Consider the following 24,176-nt stretch of genomic DNA (forward strand, 5'->3'; position numbering starts at 1 on the left):
TAATATATATATATATATATATAACCTACCAGTCAAAAGTTTTTGAACAGTGAGATTTTTAATGTTTTTAAAGAAGTCTCTTATGTTCACCAAGCCTGCATTTATTTGATCCAAAGTACAGCAAAAGCAGTAATGTTGTGAAATATTTTTACTATTTAAAATAACTGTTTTCTATGTGAATATATTTTAAAATGTAATTTTTAAAATATATATTTAAAATGTGATCAAAGCTGAATTTTCAGCATAATTACTCCAGTCCTCAGTGTCACATTATCCTTCAGAAATCATTCTAATATGCTGATTTGCTGCTCAAGAAAGCTTTATAATTATTATTATTATCAATAAGTGTTGGGCAAGTTACTCTGAAAATGTAATCAAATTACTGATTACTCCTATTTAAAGTTACTGTTCTGATTACTTTATTTCAAAAGTAATTAGTAATTAGTTACATTACTAGTACGTTACTTTTTTCTCCATTAAATTTATGAAATCCCAGCATACACGCTCCCGATAAAGATTTGTTATTAAAGCATCAACATTCACAGAACACTGTTATTTTTAACTAAAGCAAGCGGCTGCTGCGTGCATGGTTTGGCATGGCAGAATGCCAGCAAAGAGTGCTGCATTTAAAAGACATCTCCGTTCATCGCAATCTGCAATATATGCATAATGAATCTTTCATAATGTCTACAATTCATGTGTCATAATGAGAGGATTCGTGAGCATGCAAATTTCAGCACTACATTGCTCAACCCTGCAAACACGTGTTATAGCCTAAATAGAAGCTCTGCATATGCTTGCACCTGTTAATCGTTTATATTTTATATTAGTTCATGTTGCTTTATGCAATAGATGAATAACAATTTATTTGTTTTAGATATTTTATGTTTAGATATTTCTATTTTGCGGGAGTCCCGTGAATTATTTTATTCTCCTGCATCCCGCACACACACACACACACACACACACGAGCGTCTACCCGCCCGCACCAGCACTCGCCCATCTTGTCCCGTGCCGCACTCTGTTGCGTCGGGTCTCACGGGAGCAGGTCTCTAATCCTTGACTCGACAGTGCGTGTGCTACATCCTTTTTACAATCTCTAGATTATAAAACACTGCAAACCGCAGCATAACGTAAAGAGACTTCGGCTAGTAACTATACCCTAATTACTATTTTGACAATTATAAGTGTTAAATTACTCCATTACTAAAAAAGTAATCAAATTACAGTAACGCGTTACTAAGTAATGGGGATTTAGAAAAATTATAGAAATTAATACTCTTATTTAGCAAGGATGCTTTAAATTGATCAAACGTGATGATAAAGACATTTATAATGTTACAAAATATTTCTATTTCAGATAAATGCTGTTCCTCTGAACTTTCTATTCATCAAAGAAACCTTTAAAAAAAATACTTACTAGATGTTTTCAACATCACAATATTATTATTATTATTTTTTTAAAAGCAGCAAATCAGAATATTAGAATGATTTCTGAAGGATCATGCGACTGGAGTAATGATGTTAAAAAATTAGCTTTGAAATCACAGGAATAAATTACATTTTAAAATATATTTAAATAGAAAACAGTTATTTTAAATAGTAAAAATATTTGAAAATTTTACTGTTTTGCTGTACTTTGGATCAAATAAATTAGTGTACAGAAGAGACTTCTTTAAAAACATTAAAAATCTTACTGTTCAAAAACATTTGACTGGTAGTGTATAGGCAACTTAAATTTTTCTCTTATTTCTAGCTTTTAATTGGTTAAGAAATCAGATACACTGCTGGACAATAAGCAATAATAATGATTTGTTTATATACTACAAACACTTTTTTTATCACCTAAGGCTGAATAGTTTCTATACTGTAATGAATGCTATGTCAATTAGCACTGCATTGTTCATTTACTTTATTTATTACCTGGAGATGACTTGAAAAACACAAATAAACCATATATTGTCGCAATCATACATTTAATGTCTTCATGTTTCCAAACGTTTCTGTTTTTCTGTGAAAAGTAAACAACTGTTCTCATACAGCGATAGAAACTTTTGTCCATATTAGTGATTTCCTGGTACGACTTTCTGCGCGAGAGCGGCCTCCGGCTTCGAGTATGAATGAAGCATACACTGCATGGAGTGTTTTGCGTTCCATGATGTTCATCTTGCCTTATTCTGGGTCCGAATAAAACATCAGGTCATGCATAGACTATCCTGTCTCTTTGAATTTAAATCTATATTTATTCACACCGGCTCCTGAAAACGTCTATGCAAACACACTTGCCTGAAAAAGTGCGGGGGACAAATTTATGTGATATTAAAAGTGTGTGTGTGTGTGGGGGGGGGTCACGTCCCCCACGTCCCCCGCGTGAACTATGCCCCTGCCACTGCTGACCTACTAACAGAAGAGTAGAGAAGAATAAAGTGAAAATGTCTGAAGAAGAATGGCAAAAGTGATGTTTTGTGGCCATGGTCAAATGGTAATACAACAGCATTAGCACAGAAAGTAGCTTAGAAAACCAGGCACATACCATTGTTTATGAATATACAGTAGTACATCATTCTAATAATGGTATTATAACAGTTATGTTCTGTTTTTGTATTTGAACATCTTATCTGAAGCTTTTTTTTTTTTGCATTTTCAAAATGTTAGTTTTTAATATTGATAACCCCAATGACATAAAAAATTGTATTCCAAAACTATTTACATTATTTAAAGGGGTCATATTATGTGATTTAAATTTTTCCTTTCTCTTTGGAGTGTTACAAGCTCTTGGTGCATAAAGAAGATCTGTAAAGTTGCAAAGACTAAAGTCTCAAATCCAAAGAGATATTCTTTATAAAAGTTAAGAGTCAGCCACACCTACCTAAAACGGCTCGTTCTAACACGCCACCACATATCTACCTCACTATGTGAGAAGGTTTGCATAACGCCGCCCAAATGTTCACGCAAAGAAAGAAGGCGTAACTTTTATTCTCGCTATTGCCGCCACCGCCATGTCGTGGAGACGCTGTGTATTTCGTTGTGAAAGCGAAACTACTTTGTTTGGTCTTCCAAAAGAGGACACAACTAGAAATAAGTGGTTAAGTTGTATTTACAACACTGTTCCGGATCAATTCAACCCAAATATTCAGATGTATGCAGCGCATTTTATGGAGGACGAGGACTGTTTCCTGGGAGAGTAGCCTACAATGCCGGTGTCTGTTTCTATAAAGTGGGGTAATTCCAAATTTGCAAGGACAGTCTGGTACTTCTGACTCATAGCCTGTAAGTACATTTTCATATTTAAAGAATTTGCCACTGACGATTCAAACTTGAGGTTTGAGCAGTGGAGAGTAGCGCTGCTTGTTTGTCATTTCTCCGATCACAAATGCAGACATGGTTTTATGTTTACGCAGCGCGATGCGCAACAAGTAAAAAGACAGTATAAGTCATTATAATCAGTAATTATGTCCCCACTGGATGCAACAAATGCCTCATTTATAATGGGTTTTACTGGTTTTGTCTCGTCGTGCCGGGACACGGCATCACAGTATGGTAAGGGGCGTAACAATTCCGTCACACGCTTGATGTATTCGGCCAATCACAACGCACTGGATAGCTGGCCAATCAGAGCACACCTCGCTTTTCAGAACGATGAGCTTTGTAAAAATCGACACGTTTCAGAAAGGCGGGGCATAGAGGAGAAACAATAATGTACATTATGTGGAAAATAATGTTTTTTTAACCTTAAACCGCATAAACACATTGTATTACACCAAAATTCACAAAATAATGATCTTTTTAGCAACGTCATATGACCCCTTTAAAGGAACACTCCACTATTTTTGAAAATAGGCTAATTTTCCAACTCCCCTAGAGTTAAACAGTTGAGTTTTACCGTTTTCGAATCCATTCAGCCGATCTCCAGGTCTGGTGGTAGCACTTTTACCTGTAGCTTAGCATAGATCATTGATTCTGATTAGACCGTTAGCATCTCGCTCAAAAATGACCAAAGAGTTTCTATATTTTTCCTATTTAAAACTTGACTCTTCTGTAATTACATCGTGTACTAAGACCGATGGAAAATGTAAAGCTGCGATTTTCTAGGCCGATATGGCTAGGAACTATACTCTCATTCCAGCTTTTCATTTTCCGTCGGTCAAAAACGGTAAAACTCAACTGTTTAACTCTAGGCGAGTTAGGAAATTAGCCTATTTTCAAAAATAGTGGAGTGTTCCTTTAACTTACATGAAATAATGATTTGTTTGAACATTATCTAATGTTTAATAAGTTTATTAGCAAACATTAACAAACACATTATCTCATGTGTCTAACTCTTTGAATATATATTAACTAATGATCCATTAGGCATTATATAATGTTTGTTAATAATTTATTAATTAAAGTTATTATAAAGTGTTACCGAACATATGCACACACACAGACAGTCAAAAAATACTACCTCTGAATTAAGTTCTAATCTTATATTCAAAGTGAGGCAGTACAGACATGTTAGATCATCATTGACCTCTGATCTGCAAATCTCTCCTTGAGCCATGCATAGAGTACGAGTTTAAAGCAGCATCACTTTAGATTAAAATGATAAGTACTCCAATGTACTTAACCTTCAGACACACAAATGTGGAGTTCATGATACCAAATATACAATCAATGCACGTAATTCCTTCCATGTGTGGGAACATACATGCTTTCAGTATTTTCAGTCTTTATTCTTCTCATACCAGTGTTGGGCAAGTTACTTCCAAAATGTAATACGTTATATATTACTAGTTACTGTCTTTTGAAAGTAATTAGTTACATTACAATATTACTGTCTCTGAATTGTAATGCGTTACACTACTTTTGAGTTACTTTCACCAAAATATCCACAGAAGTATTATAAAATGCCAAAATGTAGTTTATTGTTGCTCATTCTACATCCAGTGGAGGGTAATGTGATAGGTATATCTAGCATAAAATTATAAAATCATATTTAGATACCGGTTTTTTAGGTCTACATTAATGTTACATTGTAGTCTAGGTTAAAAACGATAAGCACAAATCGCATTATTACATTCATAAATAACACCGGTAAATAAAGCGAAATTATCATGTACAAATAATAAACACAATACCTAACCTATAGGCTATTTTGAACGGTTTCAGAAGAAAACAAGAATGAAAAATATAAGTTGCTAAACAAGCCAAAATGAATTAGGATAATTCAATGCGAAACTGAAAGCAAACGGCGTTCTCGCTCAGCCTACCTCTCTCATTCAACATTAATCCAATTAAATGTGTCCATATTTGCGATGTATTTGAATGCTAACATCTCGGTTTCCTACCAAACTCAGCGGCATAGCCTATCTCTCAGTCTTTTCCTTTCGTTTTGTTAATCTGTTAATTAGGCTATTTAAGTCAAATATTTTGCTTATTCATTCATTTTATATATAGACTATGATTTAATAAAAACAGATTTTATTATTTTTAGTTCAACTTAATTTTTGTTGCTTGTCTGCGCTCGTCCGCTGCCTTTTTTCACTTCTCCGACCCCGCAGCTCTCTCCCTGATAGCTTAGTGTTAGTGGCACCAGTCCAGGTGTTTCCAGGTTTTACTCGTGCTATTTCCCCATGTTGAGAGTTTGGTGTCGCACATATTGCACCTGACTATGCATTCTTATCCTTTTCTCCGATGAACTGAAAATAACTGTGTCCATCTCACAAATGTAGAATCCGTCTCTGCAGTCATCTCAACCAACTAATTCCAGCAACAGGAAATAGACAAACTATTTTACCCGCTGAATTTTTTCTCTGGTGCTGTTTTGCGGTGTTAGTAAATTCACCACTTAATTTTGAGTTAAAATATGTTGTTGTAACTTGCATTACTGAGATTGTAATGAGTAATAATAGCTATATTACACAAAATGTATTAATAATGCGTTATATTACTGCGTTACAGCAAAAAGTAATATATTACTGTAATATTATTACTTTTGTAATGCGTTACACCCAACACTGTGTGTAACATATAATATAAATTGAATTAAATAATAAATTAATAAATTGAATTGAGCCAAATCTTGCTTTTTCTCAGTAAAACACATTTTGTCTTCAATTATTTTCATATTGCATATTTTTCCTATTTTAATTTTTGTTTTGAAAGTATGGTAAAAACTGATAAAATGTACCAACATTTTAAAAATATTTAAAAAAATATACACTTAAAAAAAAAAAAACGGGTAGCCCATCTGAATTAGGACATTTAGGCTATCCATCTAATAGTAGCCTACCAAAATCTTATTAAGAGTAGAAGTTAAATCTTACAGTAGTCTTCAAATCTGGGTACTGTCTTACGTTTTAAAATCACAAAGGGAGTTTGGTCCCATCAGGCTAACGTAACAGTCACGACTCATGCAGCTGTAAGGTTTTCTTTTTCTTTTGTTTTTACTCGCGATCTTTACAACACGCATTACATTACGTATTTCATGGCACACTCGTTTTATGCATATTTGGCGCCACCTATTGTTGTGGATGTATTATTGACATGTCAAAGTCTAGACCCTGAATATAAGACAACCGCGTTTTTTTCAGATGTATTTCCAAGAAAAAAACATTGTCTTATATTCGGGTCAATACGGTATGTAGTTGTGATTCTCTGTCCCAGTGCACAGGCCACTTCTCCTCTTCTCATGGGCCACTTCATCTGACACTTGACTAGTGAGCGACATTAATAAAAGACTCTTCATCTCCACCCTGGACTCCCTGTCTCTTTATTCATGGTCCATGAAGCATCAAATCAAAATAAACATTGAATCAAAACATCGGATATCTGCCAATAGGCCTTTCAATTATCAGAATCAGTCAATATTGGATAATTAACTGTTCTTGTTTATTTCTCCTACTTTTACGTATCATAATTAACTAGATTAATTAAATAATGTTATTTTAAGAATTTATAATCTTAATAACAAATTTTTTCATACTGTATATATATTACATTGATAGGCCAATAGCAGCACTGTAGGCCAGTGTAGAGGCCTAAACAGAGGTGAAACGTGAAAGAGTTTAGAAGTTAGAAACAAGCAGAAGTGTGGCATAAGCTTGTTTTGAGAAAAGAGTGGCACCTGTCTAACCACAATGTGTCTAGAGTCTGAACTCTGGAATAAAGGCCTAATTTTTCCATACATTGTGAAGCAGGAAGCAGAAAGATTGAGAAGCTGCTGCAACGTGTTCTACAAAGGAGAAAAGTCATTGAGGACGTCTTAAGTGTATTACATTCTGATTGATGGAGTCAGTCAGATGAACAGGTTTCTGAATGACACAACAAACAGTTTGCCAGGAAGTTTGTTCTTGTCTAAGTTCTGTTGACAATGAAGAAAAGGTACGGGAGAAGATCAGCCAAAATTTTAGAGGCTGTAGGTATTTGCCTGGAATCAGTTGCAGACAGTGGGCATGTCTTCAAAGTAAATCATGAAGTTCTCAGATCTGAGTTCTTGAAAAGGATGAGAGGATAGATCATTCTTTGAACTGGTTTAAGGCCCAAGCTCAAACCAGTCCAAATATTCTCAACCTTTTAATTCATTTTCAAGTACTGTTTTTAGAAGTGCCTAGCAAAGGATAAATGAGATTGTAGAGCCCTTTGGCAAGTGTGGCTAGGTCTCCTGGAATTAGGCATGTAGCTGACAGGGGTTGTGGACAGGAACATACTGTTTCTGCCAGTGGGCCGAATAAAGAGAATTACAGTATATAAAGTGCTGTACAGACACAGGTCAAGACAACTGCTTTCTACATTTGCCCTCACACACTGGCTTTCCTCATTCCTCTTCTGCGGATTCCCTTGTCAAGATCACTTGTCTTTGTCTGAATGACTTTACACTCAACATAGTGGAGGATGAAGACAGCAACAGCACAGGTGAACAGAGTAGATATAGTGATGACGATTAACAGATGATTTAATAGAGGGCGTGGAGGAAATTGGACTGTTAAGACAAATTACTACAATGATACACCCACACAGTCTCATCCATTTCAAAACAAATAATTATAAATAAGTCTTTTTAGCTGGCAAAATTATAACACTTAGAGAGAACTGTAATAGTCATTAAAATACTTCAATTTATTCATGATTCTAAGCACCATACAGCTTATTACATGCACAGTCCCTTTGGATCAGCCTGGGGTTGGGTGCTTGTATAATGATAACAGTTCATGCGAGTTTTCAATCTAGCCTTTCACCTACACTAACTCTGCAGTGAGCTGTGGCCGCATAATGCACATGCCTACACTTTAGAATCACAGCAGTTTAAGAAACTGCAGCTATGGGCTGTCCTATGTTAATAGTCTATATTTACATTAGTTGGCAAGACACTGGATGATAACATGCTTTAAATTGCCATTAAGGTTTATTGAAAATGACCGGCCCTGTGACTGGCACCAGATTTTGTGTAATACAATGTTCCCAGTTTCAGGACTATCCCACAAAATGCGGTTTGGTTGAGAAACACTGAGATGAGGCAATAATCATGCCAGAATGCTTTAATGTCTTTTCAATGTAGTGAAATTGTGAAACTACTGAGTATGGTTGGGTTAATAGATGTCAATAGATGTTTTGACATAAACAATCTTACATGGTTGGTCAAAAAAAGCAGCAAATTACCTACTGTTATTCAGTTAAAGGGGCGGCCACACTACACTTTTCTTTCCATGTATGCGAATGCTGGAGAATGAAAACACGAAGCTGAAATTATGAAACTAGAAATGGAGAGTGCCTTATAGTCCATCTCATGGGCTGATGATGACTGCTGGATGTTGTGGAACAAGTGGGACGAAGTCACAGACTGGGGTCAGGAGAAAAGTTCAGGAGCAGAATAGTTTTGGAAGGCTGATTTGCCATCGTGACAGCACACTGTGAAAGGCCGAGAAGTGTGGGTACCAACTACTGCAAAAAATGGTTAAGGCTTTTCTCTTTGGAAGAGATTCCAAACCTGATGAAACCTTTTCTTAATCTACTGTCATTTGAGATGAGTATGTCAACTGGAGCAAATGGAATGATGGCTGGAAGGAGACAACAGACTGTGCTAGAATACTGGAGAACCAGTCAGATGTGATGTGCCTGCTGCAGATCTTGTAGATCTCAAGATCTCCTGTAACAGTAAAGCCTGCTGTGAATGCTGCGATGAGTGGGCTAACATATATGCATTGGTGAATGGCAGTCAAAAATGGACACCCCATGTTTCCTTTGCCACCTCTAATGCCCACCAACATGTCAAAGCCACCTTTGAACGTTGACACCGTGTCTACACTGGATGCAACAGTTGTCTAAAGAAAGAAGGCAGGGAAAAAACACTGCATGCTCGTAATTTATCCGACCCTATGTGCATTGGTGAATGGCAAACTCAAAAAGAACACAGCACTTTTTTTCCGCTTCTAATGTCCACCAGCTTGCCAAAGCCACCTTTGAATGCTGGGATGAGTGGACTGACATATGTGACCCTGGACCACAAAACCAGTCTTATGTCGCTGGGGTACATTTGTAGCAATAGCCAAAAAACCATTGTATGGGTCAAAATTATCGATTTTTCTTTTATGCCAAAAATCATTAGGATATTAAGTAAAGATCATGTTCCATGAAGATAATTTGTAAATTTCCCACCGTAAATATATCAAAACTTAATTTTTGATTAGTAATATGCATTGCTAAGAACTTCATTTGGACAGCTTTAAAGGTGATTTTCTCAATATTTTTATTTTTTTTGCACCCTCAGATTCCAGATTTTCAAATAGTTGTATCTCAGCCAAATATTATCCTATCCTAACAAACCATACATCAATGGAAAGGTTATTTATTCAGCTGTCAGATGATCTATACATCTCAATTTCGAAAAATTGACCCTTATGACTGGTTTTGTGGTCCAGGGTCACATATATGCTGCTGGCTCCTTTGTTGACAAGATGAAAGAAGGTCATAGGCAAGAAAGAAGACGTCGAAGAAACCAAAGCCATCTTTGAGCACTGGGATGAGTGGAGGGAGATGACTGGCAGAGATGGAGAAAGGCAGCACCACAGCACAGAAGATACAAAAATGTAAAAAAAAAAAAAATTCAATAATAAAGTTTATTTAGTAATCAGTTACTAATAATAATAATCAACACTCAAATAAAAAAACTTGTATACTTACATTTAAATTGCACCCAAGGCATTTTTATATCAACTTTTTTTTTATTCTACTCCAATTTGTTGTTGAAATATAAACATTTAAAAAGTGGCTGTAATAAAAACTAGTTTTCATTACAGATTTATGCAATCATACATTAAGTAATGAAGACAATAAAAACATAATGAAAATGTAATATTGTGCATGTATTTAGCATTCTTCTCTCTAGGATTATTGTTTTCTATCGAGCTATGGACATTGTGTCTTTTCCTGACATTTTTTTATGTTGCATTTCTAGCAACCACAGCTGCCAGATTTTATTACCGTAAATTTAAAATGATATTTTTAACAGTTTTTTTTCCCCCACAACATTTTCTACATTTATTGTTACATTGCCTTGAGCACTTTCATTATGAATTTAGACGCTTCTGCCAGCTTTCTGTGTTAAATCAGTTCAAGTACTGCTGGCATCCCATGTGATATTAAAAGAGAATTAAAACAATAGGAAACATCTGATTAGAACACAAACTGTATAAGAATCAGGTATAAACACCACCTTTAATTATTTACATAATGTTATAATTATATCACTTGCATACTTATTTTTTTTCAATGGGTTTCATGATGCCAACATCCAGACACTCCTAAAAACTACATCCCAATCACGTATTTTACCTGAAATCATAGATGTGATTTGTTAAAAAATTGTAATTAAAACATAATTCAGAAAACGAATCCTATCTGAATGTGCTATAGAGGGATTGAGAAGTGACTTAAATCATGTCATGTCTTTCTATGTATCAGCCAAAATTCTCTCTCATTCTCTCTTTCTCCCTTGTTTTCTTAGATCTTCCTGTCAAGTCAAACCTGTGAAAGCTCTAACAGGTTTCATAACCACATAATCACATCTGCAACTGTTTCTCTCTCACAAATGTAACCAAAGGGACAGAAAGTCTGACTCTTTCATTATCTCAGTCTATGCAATGTGGAAATGGAAAAATCTTGCTTATTTCAAACCCACAGCAAGAGAAACAAAGAGGAAGAGATGAATTGGCTTCAATATCTGCATAGTATATAGCCCCCCTTCCTCTTTTTCATTAAACTTTCTATGTTTTTATGCAATAACATTTGTTTTCCACCCCCTCCCTCATTTGCCATCTATCATCTCCTGGTTCTTTTTTCTCCTCACATCAGTCTTTCTCCTCTTCTTTCATGGCATAATTACCTATTTAGCTTACTTTGAATGTTAAAGCTCATTACCCACCCATTTGCCACAGAGGACCGCTGGCACTTTTTAGAAGTTGAAGGTGACTGTGTGATTGGCTGAGGTCTATGGGATGACATGCCAGCTGCTGCCAGTCTGTCAACATCTCCTAGAAACACACCAGTCACACATGAAGCCAACATTTGGCATTAGCAGCTGTTTTCCTGCATATCTCTATGTGTCTTTTTCTTTCTGTTTCATCAAACACCAAAGTCTAAACCTTAAATGTTGTTCATGCTTCTGCAGTGCTTGAAGTGGGCACCGGTATGCAGTGCCGGCACTTCAATATTTTAGTCATTAGTGTACTGGCACTTTTTCATGCATACCGACACTTCTTACATGTTGCTGGTAAAAGTCAAAGCGTCAGTGTATGAGTGATTAGAAATGACACTATAAAGCACACCTCCAAGGAGGTCATTTGAAACCAGTAAACTTCTGGAAAGTTCAAGGATTCAGTAAGGGAATGCATTAGTAATAAGTAATAAGTTCAAAACAGCGCCAATGCAGAGAATACATGGCCGATTTCATCAGAGATGGCAGAGAGAATAGTAACTCGGGTCCAGATGGCAGTAAATTCTTTTCAGTATGTATTTGGCTTAAAAGCACAAGTGTTTTATAATGAATGCCGGCTGAAGGGGGTTTAGATAATGCGCTGATCAGTGGTTTAGTTATTCTGCATGGATCCGGATAGTAGCATGTACAGTCAAGTTAAGGCAGCAGGTTTAGTGGTCTTTTGGCGTCTCTGTGTGGTTCTGTTTGGTATCGCAGCTTAACTGGTGCTTATTTATATTAAAAATGCTCTAAACAATTTTCTTTCTTTCTTTCTTCCTTTCTTTCAGCATTATATACTTACATTGGGAATTCTGAAAATGTATTAATGTATTAATTTATTTTGGGGGGTGGGGGGTGAGTACAGATCAATGTCACTTTAAGGGATAGTTCACCCAAAAAAGAAAATGTTATGTTTATCTGCTTACCCCCAGGGCATCCAAGATGTAGGTGACTGTTTCTTCAGTATAACACAAACGAAGATTTTTAACTCCAGCCGTTGCAGTTTATCAGTCGTATAATGCATGGCAATGGTAACAAAATCTATGAGAGTAAAAAAAACATACACAGACAAATCCAAATTAAACCCTGCGGCTCGTGACGACACATTGATGTCCTAAGACACGAAACGATCGGTTTGTGCGAGAAACCGAACAGTATTTATATCATATTTTACCTCTAATACAGCACTATGTTCAACTGCTTTGAGCACGCGCACGGCATCCGGTGCTTGAGGTGTGTACGCGCGCTGGCGTAGTTTAAACGAGCCAATCTTGCTACATGCTCTAATGCATTAGTACTGTGGACATGAAAATATAATTTCTTAGAGTTGATATTAAATTACACTGAATGTTTACTGAACAAACAGATTAGTTGATGGTAATATTAATTCTACTCTTGGTGCAATGTGTCTGGCTAGTTTTCAATACTCAATTGGATTTCAAAAGTAATGTAACAATAGCAGTCTTCCTACATTATTGGTATTAACATGTACCAACTCTGGCTGCATTCAGACTATGCACTGTTGAGGTGTGTACGCGTGCTGGCGTAGTTTAAACGAGCCAATCTTGCTACATGCTCTAATGCATTAGTACTGTGGACATGAAAATATAATTTCTTAGAGTTGATATTAAATTACACTGAATGTTTACTGAACAAACAGATTAGTTGATGGTAATATTAATTCTACTCTTGGTGCAATGTGTCTGGCTAGTTTTCAATACTCAATTGGATTTCAAAAGTAATGTAACAATAGCAGTCTTCCTACATTATTGGTATTAACATGTACCAACTCTGGCTGCATTCAGACTATGCACTGTGGCTGCATGTGTCAAAACGTCCATCTTGGCAAAATATTACTGTAAACACCATTGGTTTGAGCCATCCATCCCTGGTGTTTCCTTGCCTATGGCCTAAGACACTGGGATTGTATTGAAAAAAAAATTTCAGTCTCTTGTCTTTCACAAACTAAATCTCTGCATTACAATCTGCCTACAAATCTCGGAAAACATTCTCTCAGCATCTCTTCTTTAAACAGTTTGACTGGTACTTAGCATAGTGATAAATAATTCTTCAATCCAGCAGACAGTATTTTCTTTTCTTTCACATTGTGTCATCTCACTCTGTGTTCTCTCTCATTGTTGCACCTCTTCCTGTGACATCGCTCTTAAACATAGACCAGCACACACAAGGACTCACTGTCACTTCAAGTTAATCGTCAGAACGCCTCAACGACTTGTTGTCTTTGCAGTGCTAATTAAGCCACTTCCAATTTGGGAGTGGAGGATTTAGATGACAAACAGAAAAGGGGGAAAAAATAACTAAGGGTAGGGCATCATTAAACTCAAACAGAGAAAAGTTAAACAGAGCACAGGTTTCGAGTTTTGTTCTGTAATCACAAACCCACTATCAACATGAAAAACAAAGCAACCTGAGCAATGAAACTAATCCCAAATCATACTCGCAATATACGCAAACATGAATTTAGCTAACAAGGGTCCAGATTAGAGATAATAAATGCTCAGGAGACTCTCAAGGGGGAGATAAGACTTAAAAAAGCCAGAATACAAAAGAGGTCATTACATACACCAAACTAAATGAGGTGTCAGATGAGAGCAGGCATGTTGAAGGAACATTAACACTCTGCATTCTGGGAGGCCAGAATAATGTCACTTTATTGGCTGCATCTTAAGTGGGTGTGATATTCACAGTGCTAAAAGCTTTGTTTTAAGCATGCAATGAAATATTCCCGTTAATCAAGCATTTGCTGCACTGCACAGACAGATTGCATTAGTGACATTTGCTGCACAGACAGATTGCATTAGTGTTTAATAACACAGGGGTGTAATACATTTTAATTAGATTCAACCTGTTGGAGCCGATAGCCTCGTTGGCAGCACTCTGACACATAGCGTGCTTGTGCTTCGGCATACCTGCTCTTGGGTCCTTTCTAATCCATTCTCTTTCCCTGTCACTTCGATTCCTTTCTGCTCATTGTACTGTCCTGTATAAATAAAGGGAAAACACTAATATATTTTAAATATAATATATTTATATATTATAATATATTATAAATTGGTTCTACCTGATCAATGATGAGAACCTCCAATAAACCTTTCTACTGTGCCACTGGTTTACTTGAATGGACAGTTCACCCCAAAAATTAAAATTTACACTACCGTTAAGTAGGGGATCAGTACAATTTTTTAAAATAATTCTTTAAAGTTAAGTCTTAAGTCTGTGAGAGAAGCCTCTTAGACATCATTGTAATATGCTGATTTGGTGCTCAATAAATTTTCTTATTATCAGTGCTGAAATCAAATGTGCATCTTAATATTTTTGTGGCTTTATCAGCTTTATAAAAGCCTTTACTGTCACTTCTGATAATTTTTTATGTTTTTGCTAAATAAAATGATTAATTTCTTTAAAATTGATCATACAATGAAAGTCTATTGTTTTTAAAAACATGTCTTTGTGTTAACTTAAATGTAGACTAAACAGGGATGAAAGACACAGTCAGAAGAAAAAAGAGCTCTTTCAACTTCTTTTCATATTGCAAGTACACTCACCATTATTGGCCTATACAGTGGGTACGGAAAGTATTCAGACCCCCTTAAATTTTTCACTCTTTGTTATTTATTTTCTGTGTTGCCATCTCAACATAAACCAAATTAGTTTTTGCATTTACTTTAACAAATTGGCACAGGAATCATCGCTATGGCAACGGATGTGGTCGTCTTGTCTCCATCACTTAAAAGTACACAATGGATCAAATCACTATGCACTTCAATTTAGATGAATTTCAATACCATCCAATCAAAGTTTTAGTGCATTGTATGCCAGTTTCACTCATAAACTTAATGCAGCGAGGACTTTACTGGCATGTGTGCTGGTGTCATGCATAATAAGAGATGCTGAGCTGGGGAGAAGGTCTTAGTCCTCTGTAGAGGCTCCAGGGGACTGAGAGAGCAATGAGGCGGCCATGAAGGCTCTAATCATGGCTGGGACAACAGGCCTGCAGTCTCCCTCTGCCTGGATATCTGCCCTGTGATTAAAGGGCTGCATAGTGTGTGTGTGTATGTGTGTGTGTGTGTGTGTGATGCATGCAGCCCAGGCTATAGGTGATGTAGCCAATTGCCCAGGGCCTTGGCATGCTTGAGGTATTTCAATGAAAAGGCCCAGAACAAATGAGTAGATTACAATATCTGACACGCAGATGCTTAAAGCTAAATGTAGTAAGCAGCGCACTGCGACAATACCTGTTCATCTCATTGCTATGCCATACACTATCCAAGTAATCAAAGTATGAAGCCCAACTTATGCTCATGGACTTACTTTAAAATATAAAACACAACAGTGTGATAAGAAACAGCAAGTAAAAAACAATAATCCACCTACTGCACCATAATTTATTCATATTATTAAAGCCTTGCTCAAAAATGCAGAAAATGAGAGAAAATCATCAGGATAAAGCTTAGCTTGGAGCTATTTAGTCTGGAGTTACTGTTTAAACCACTTTTGCATGGCAGAAACAGTCAACTGCTGATATAGAAACACAAAGTTGCATAAAAATCTGAGCAAACCAACCTTTTGCAGAAATCTTTTTTTTTTTTACAAATTTACAAAGAAAGAATATGCTTATCATGAATCCAAGATAGAAAAACTCAAAGAAGTTAACCCCTAAAAAACTGTATTTTTTGTTTCCTTTTTGAGTGAACTATCCCTTTAAAGATTATAGATGCATAACCATAACAGTAAAGGACAATGTGGCTCTATCTGCAGTACATAGCTTATCTTACATTGCACCTTGAAGTGAAGAGGAATTACTCTGCAAAATTCAAGTAGCTTATGACAGATGTTTTTCATAAGTCAAACCATTTTGCTGTTTTTCTGGCTATATCAATCATGCACACACTCATGCTCACATATTATGTTATGCAGTCCAGTCTGGAAGGTTCCTAAATTACAAACAAAATTTTCTTTCAAGTTAAGTAAATTATAGCTCCTGCATCTTAATCCCAACTATCTTCAGAGCACAACTGGAAGAAATACAGCAGACCTCTGTATTTTTAAGTAATGTGGTTTTACATGTAGATAGCCGGTAGTAGAAAGAGGTTAGGGCAGGGTACATGCATGGTAAAATTAGTGACATGGCAGGCACACTGATAATAAGGCTCTGTTGCAGCATAAAAGTTAGAGATGCCACAAAATTAACATCCACACACATAATGAGAGGCAGAAAGTCATATTAACAATTACACAGCTCCTGTATAATTCACATTATCATACATTTTTATTAGTTTTGCAATATCTATGACATTGTTTTGTTTTTAACAATTAGTGTTTATTATTGTTATATTATTATATTTTCTATGATGTCTTGCCATAAAGCAGTCAAATTAAAAACACATGTGATGCTACTCTCTCTTTCACACACACACATACACACACAGACAGACTCAGAGCTCCAGATATACGTGACCTGACACTGAGAGACAGACATTGGGAGTGAGTTGGGATTGTTTTTCTCTTCTGTCTTTCCCTGAAAACCAAAAGTTACGATTAGAGTTTGCTCTGGCAAGCCCAAGGCCACATCCATGTAAAACCCAGATCACAGGAGGAACAGAGCAAATAATACAAGAAAATACAAAGACATCTCAGAGTAGATGTTGAAAACTGTGAGTTACTCTCCAAAAGAATCACATGAAATCTGAGATTTAGTTGTTTAAAAAATTAAAAATTAATTTTGTAAATTAAAGTATTTGGTATCAACAAACAAAGCTAAATTTGATATCCATGATTCAGAATGCATCTCATAACTGATTGCTATGTTTCAAACTAGGCATAGAGGTACAATGAAGAGGAATGTCAAATATAATTGAATTGTTATTTACCTCACACAAAGCTACCATATGACTTTAAACTACTTGCAATATAGTGCACAAGTCAAATAGACTTGACTTGAATGGTGCTTGGAGCTTGATAAGCCCTGGTCAGCATTGCACCATTTCATACATTACATCATTGTGTGTAAAACAGCGGTGTGAACATTCTGCCAAACATCTTTTATGTTCCCGAAAGTCATACAGGTTTGGCACAACATGGCAGTAAGTGAATATGACATAATTTCCATTTCTAAGTGAACTATCCCTTTAAAATTCATTTGATCTTTTAATCTAATTTGCTTCTTGTATTTTGAGTACCTGTAGTTTACAGTATTGGAAGAAAGTGTAAATGGTGAGCAGATTTTTGAGTCTGACACAAGAGGAATCTGCCTATTCAGAAACACTGCTCATGGGTTAGTGATCTACTTTTACTTTGTACACACATACTCAGAGACTAGCACTCACAGAGATTTCAAGCTGCAGTCAAGCATATCTAGAACTCACAGTAGATTCTGGGTCACAGAGAAAGGCCTAATGCAGAACCCCATGTCACAAGAGAGAGGCAAGAAATAGCATTTGATATGACAAGGAGAATAGAGGGGTTGATTTAGAAAATCTTAACTAGAAAAAAGAAAATCTTAGAAAAAAGACAGATTATGCGTAAAATGATAGGAATACAAAGAGACAAGATGGTGAGACAGTTCATATGCGAGTACAAATATGTGAGAGCACTTCTCTGCACCGCATAAACTCTTCATGAAATATGAGCAATAAATCAGTGTCAAAGCGATGGAATAACATCAAGGTACATCCCTCAGTATATCGTAGCATGAAGGTAACTGGCAAAGACACATTCAGTCACACACAAACTAATCCTCCAGACCTCCTTGTCTGTCTTTATCTCATCCGTGTCCTCAATGCTGACCCCTGTCTGCATTTCATTTATTATGTGTTACCATCTCTTCACTCGTCCACTGGTGTCTATGCCGGTGTCAAGCTCAGGGCACTACAGAGTTCCACTGGGGCTATACGAATATTAACCTAGCTGAACCTCTCTCTCACACACACACAGACACTAATACATATTTATATTTTATATTAGGTTGGAGTGGAGCGATATACAATGCATGAAAGGTGATACATTCAGAGAGATTGATTAAGTGAGTGATGATAGATGAATTGAAGGCTGGAAGACAGAACTGAGAAAGGGGAGTAAACTGAAGAGGTTTAGATTAAATAACAGTAGTAAAAGCATTAGTATTTTGCTCTCAAAGAGCCCATTTGTTCACAAAAATGTAGAGAAATATGGAAATAAATGGGAAAGAATGAGAATGGACAAGGGAGGAGAGTGAAACCCAGCTGTTGGAAAATCCAGATAAGTGGTTTCTAGCTAGTCATTTATGGTAATTTGCTGGTTAAACAGCAGGACTACTTTTTTTTTTGAGTTTACACCTCACAAGCCTGAGGCATATCAAACGGCCAAACCCACTGTACATATCCCCAACATACTACAAAAAAATTTACTTCTTCAGTCTTATAATTAATGCACTGTATAGCACATCTGTACACACAAACATTACGAAAGGCCTGTTTCATTTCACTGTTGCGCGTAAATATAACTGCAACAGCGGGTTCACAGCACGCATAGGTGAGAGTGCTGTAACTCGTCAATATGGCTGCCACTCATGTGACAAAGATGCAGTGTGCGTGTGAAACTGGATAAAGACATACAGTACCATTCGTATATAAAGAAAACATCTGCTCGTCTTTACCACATTGGCAACAAATATGTGGAATGTTCTTGACATTAAGTCCCTAAAATGTAAATGAAAAACAAAATCACAATGTATTCATATTTTTGTGACACTGTGTTCTTTCAAATTAAATTCTTAGCCCTTTCCTTTGCCGTGAAATAAGCTGTCTGACATACCGGAGAAATCCAAACACACAAAATCTAATAACTTTACTGCAGGTCTAAAAGCATTTTCACTGTGAAGGTTCACTCAAGCAGGACAATCCTTGGAAAGAAAGAGCTAAATAAAGGCAGCAGAACACAGATACACACATTCTCACACATAAAAAGGCATTAGCTGACAGAAACCTCTTACATTGTCTCGTCATTCTGGAACTCCAGTTTTCCAGACACTTCCTCAAAGTCTTCCCCTCCGCAAGCTGTCGCATCCACTGTATGGTACGGTACCGCCACCAGACCACGTGCTCCTGATGTCCTCAGGACCTTAACCTGCATGATGCCGATGCTTTCACTAACTCGCACCGATTCGCTTTCGAATGTGAAAATTCCTGCGTGGTCGTCATCGTAGATTGTCACAGTCGCTGTGTGGGCCTCACCAAGGGCTGCGCTTGGAGCAGGTGCTCCAGTCTCCAAAGTAATAGGATGTCCATCAGCCCACCCGACTATACGGGGATTGTTCAGGCGCACATAGAAGTATTCATCTTCCTCAAAGATGTCATCATCAATAATGCCGACGGTGATCTCTTTAATATTCTCGCCAGGTTTGAAGACGAGTGTGCCCTCAGCAAATTCATAGTCAGAACCGGCATTGGCTGTGCCATCTTCTGTGTGGTAGTCCACCTGGAGTTGTGCATGAATAAACATTTAGAAAGATCAAAGATCTTTCTTGTTCTCATTAAATAAACAGACAAAAATCTGTTCCATAATTTCCATCAGTCAAGATCAGACAATAAGTTTAAAAGTATCCTATTCCCTATTAAAATTAATAAACTAATCCAGCACACTCCCTCTTTGAACTGTTGCCATCTGGTCGACGCTACAGAGCTCTGGGCACCAGAACGACCAGACACAGGAACAGTTTCTTCCCTCAGGCCATCCATCTCATGAACACTTGACAATAACTGTGGAACACTATTTATTCACTCATACACTTATTTATCTAACACACACACTCAGTCTACATTTCAATTTGCACATAATATACCTGTACATACAACTGTCTATTGTTATATACCTGTACATACAATTGTCGATTTGTATATTTTTATTCCTTATTTACTTGTTCTATTTTTCTATTTTTTATTATCTGTGTTTTTGTTCTGTCACTGTCATTCTGTTACACTGTGGAGCTTCTGTCATGAAAACAAATTCCTCGTATGTGTAAACATACCTGGCAATAAAAACTCAATCTGATTCTGATTCTTCTGATAATGCTACAACCTCATTATTTAAGTACAGTATGTTAGTACAAATTTACAACAAAATGTACTGGTGTGATTTCATTTTGAACTAAAACATTTACACGACATTTAAAACATTACATTTGTTAAAGTCTGGCTGAAATCTAACTTTTAAAGTGCATGTACATATACTATACTCAAACATAACATAACAAACAATGTTTAAAACAGCGGAGAGACAGTTTTTATATTTTTGGGGGAAATCAACTTACAATTGTCTCTGCATGCTAAACTGGGAGAGCAGGGGAGAGGGGGGCATAACCTAACGCAGGGTTAGTTGTAACACACATAACACACGGTTTAAAAGTTTCCACACATGCTAGCATGACAAAACTGCTATTATTTTAATCTCCAATCTGTTATTTAACAGGTTTGATAGTTCTTTAATGCTTATCTAACTAGTAGAAGACTTAATTTAAATCTCAATAATATTGGGATTAATAATAATAATAATAATAATAATAATGTTATTCAATGATGTTAGCAATGTAATAATAGCATAAACAATTTTATGAATTCTGTTGAGACACCATGATAAACACGTGAAATTTAAAGCATTCTTACTGGCTCGTTTATTTGTTTCATGTTCTGAGAGCTGTGTGTGGAGGGAGGGGTGTGTTGTGTTCACTTCTGTGATTTTCTGAATGTCTGGATGTGTTTCTAAATCTGCCCACATTGTTTCTATAGTGTATAGTTGTGTTTTGTTTTCTATTTACTGTCAAACTCCAAAATTTGTATATTTTAATTATTAAAAAGTGCAATTATTTTATATTAAAAAGTTAATCATTGTATTTTATTGAATTTTTTTTAATAGATCAGTTAAATGTTTTATCTGTTATAGGGTTGTTACAATGTGCTCCTCACATGTTACAAAGTGCCCTGCCTATGGGGCATGTTTTCATATTTCATTTTCATATTTCATATTTTGGGGTAAATAAAGAAAAAGGTACACTGTATTCATGAAACAAGACCACATATTTGTACTAGACTTGTGAAATTAATGTGAAAAAAGAAGAGGAAGAAAGAAATACTCTGAACCCCAAGTGTATTTACACAAACTGAGAAAGTCAGAAAGTGTTAGGTTGTGCCCCGCTCTTTCTTACAAAGCAGGTTTAAATGAACTGGTCTGCAACAAATGGAACTTGAGGTAACATCTATAGAGTTGAATGGAGTTTTAATGCAAATGTTTTCATGCATGTTTTGTGAAAACTTAAAGCCTAAGACAACGAGAACAGAGAGTTTTAATTTAATATAATTTTTAAAATGATGTCCCATGCTGCACAGAAAACTCCCTTGATCAGTCAGTTCTAGTAAGTCACAAATGAGAAAACAGCCCACAGGTCTGATTTGATCAGCATTAAGTATATCATCACTCCTTAACATTCAAGAGAAAGTTAGAAACCCATAATATTTAAAATAATACATTATTTATAACAATACATTTTTTATATAATTCAAAAATTTAGAAAGTAAATCATATAAATGTTATAAATTATTAAGTAATTACATTTAAAAACTAAATGTGTTAAAAATGTAATTATTTTTTATACCTGATAGTTGGCCATCTCTATGAGCTGCTCCATGTCTTTGTCAGGATGTCTTTGCTTCAGTTCTTTCAGAGTTTTGGCCATTTCTCTCCTGGCCCCCTCCTCTTGATCACGTTCACCAAGCCCACTTTCCCCTCCCAACATTCCATCCAGATGTGTTGTGATTCCATCAATTTCCAGCATGTCCATCTTTGTGAATCCCACCTCCTTCCCAACCTCCTCACCGCCCTCGGACACAATAATTCCACGGCCCTTATCAGTTCGGTACCGTTTGTGAGCATACTTGTAAAAGAGCAATCGTCGATCAGCAATCCAGGCCTGGACCACGCAGAGAGGGAAGAAGAGGAATGTCAGCACTGCTTCCCACACTTCCACCTCACCAGGCGAGAACACCGAGAGGATAAGATAGAGCCAGATGTAGGCAAATATGCTCCACGCCGCAGTCACAAAAAACACCCGAAGATGTTTGACCTTCCGTCGTTCACCTTCAGGTACCACATAGACACAGATGCTAATGATCACAAACATGTTGAAGGCGGCACTTCCCACGATGGTGTTGGGACCAAGAGTACCAGCCTCAAAATTGTGCCCACAGACCTCAATGACTGAAAGCAAAATCTCAGGCGCTGAGGAACCCAGAGCCATGAGGGTCAGATTGGAGACAGTCTCATTCCATATGCGAACTGTCGTGGTGACCGTTTCACCATTGGGTCTCTTTGTAGTGATCTCCTTTTCTTGAGAAGTTATAACTTCGATGGCAGTCATGAAGCGGTCAGCAATTATTGACATACCTAAGAACATGTAGACTAGTGCCACTAGGTACACAATAGCACGGGCCACTTTGTCACCAACTGAGGGATTCTGGGGATTCCACACTGGTAAAAGGACCCCCTCTGCACACACAACATTATAAGAACAGTTGGAGGTAGACTGGGCTACATCTTGGGAGTCAGCTTGAGAAGGGATGGAGAAAGACAGGAGGAGGACGGGGAGGATCAAAGAAATTAAGGAGAAGGGGAAAAGGCGAGATGAACTGAAGGACAAAGGCATGGTAAGGTGGGAGTGGTCTGTTTGTGGAATAGCTCTCAAACTTCACACCACCTGAGGAGAAATAGAGAGACAAAGAGACAAAGGGTGAGTGAATGTAACTTGGTTTTACACTCTGACATACATTGTATTCATATAAAGAGATTGGAAAAGAAAATTAGATGCTGAAAGAAATGGACATTAAAATATGCAGCACCATGCTGCACAGAAAACTCAAAACTCGTCAGTAGGACTTTATTTGATCCACCATTTTTTTGTGTAGGGAATTACATGACTCTTCACTATTCAAAAAATAATAATAGAAACCAATATTTCAAATGTTAAATTATTTACTGTATAACTATACAGATATAATAAAAAAATGTATACATAAAATATTAACTAAATTATTAATTTTGAACTTTTGATATTTTGAACAACATGCATGTAAATGTGCTGTAGAAGATATAGGTTGTGGTTTTGACAATTTCTACAAGGCCTTTTTGGTGTAAAAATCGTTCTTTCTCTTGCCACATTCTCTGTAGCTTTGTTCCAGCTTTCTATGTAGTTCTATCGCAGCACATTAATTCTCCTTTATCTCCACACACCTACACTATAGTGCTCTACATCCATTATTTGATCCACCATTTTTTTGTGTAGGGAATTACATGACTCTTCACTATTCAAAAAATAATAATAGAAACCAATATTTCAAATGTTAAATTATTTACTGTATAACTACACAGATATAATTAAAAAATGTATACATAAAATATTAACTAAATTATTAATTTTGAACTTTTGATATTTTGAACAACATGCATGTACAGTGGGGCAAATAAGTATTTAGTCAGCCACCAATTGTGCAAGTTCTCCCACTTAAAAAGATGAGAGAGGCCTGTAATTTTCATCATAGGTATACCTCAACTATGAGAGACAAAATGAGAAAATAAAATCCAGAAAATCACATTGTAGGATTTTTAAAGAATTAATTGGTAAATTCCTCGGTAAAATAAGTATTTGGTCACCTACAAACAAGCAAGATTTCTGGCTCTC

At 36.4% G+C, this 24,176-nt stretch overlaps 1 protein-coding gene across 1 annotated transcript in view; it reads right to left on the reverse strand.

Moving 5' to 3' along the window:
* Positions 1-23,190, reverse strand: part of LOC107569310 (sodium/calcium exchanger 1-like) — a 41,772-nt gene extending 18,582 nt beyond the window's left edge. The window contains exons 1-2 of the mRNA XM_016255374.1: positions 22,098-23,190; positions 19,443-19,927 (exon numbers count right to left, since the gene is read on the reverse strand). Of these exons, the coding sequence (XP_016110860.1) occupies positions 19,443-19,927; positions 22,098-23,144 (1,532 nt within the window). The 5' untranslated portion in view covers positions 23,145-23,190. The remainder of the gene's footprint in view (positions 1-19,442; positions 19,928-22,097) is intronic.
* Positions 23,191-24,176: the final 986 nt, after the last annotated feature.

The sequence above is a fragment of the Sinocyclocheilus grahami genome, unplaced genomic scaffold (genome assembly GCF_001515645.1).
Source record: "Sinocyclocheilus grahami isolate Dianchi unplaced genomic scaffold, SAMN03320097.WGS_v1.1 scaffold1332.1, whole genome shotgun sequence".
Lineage (NCBI taxonomy): Eukaryota > Metazoa > Chordata > Actinopteri > Cypriniformes > Cyprinidae > Sinocyclocheilus > Sinocyclocheilus grahami.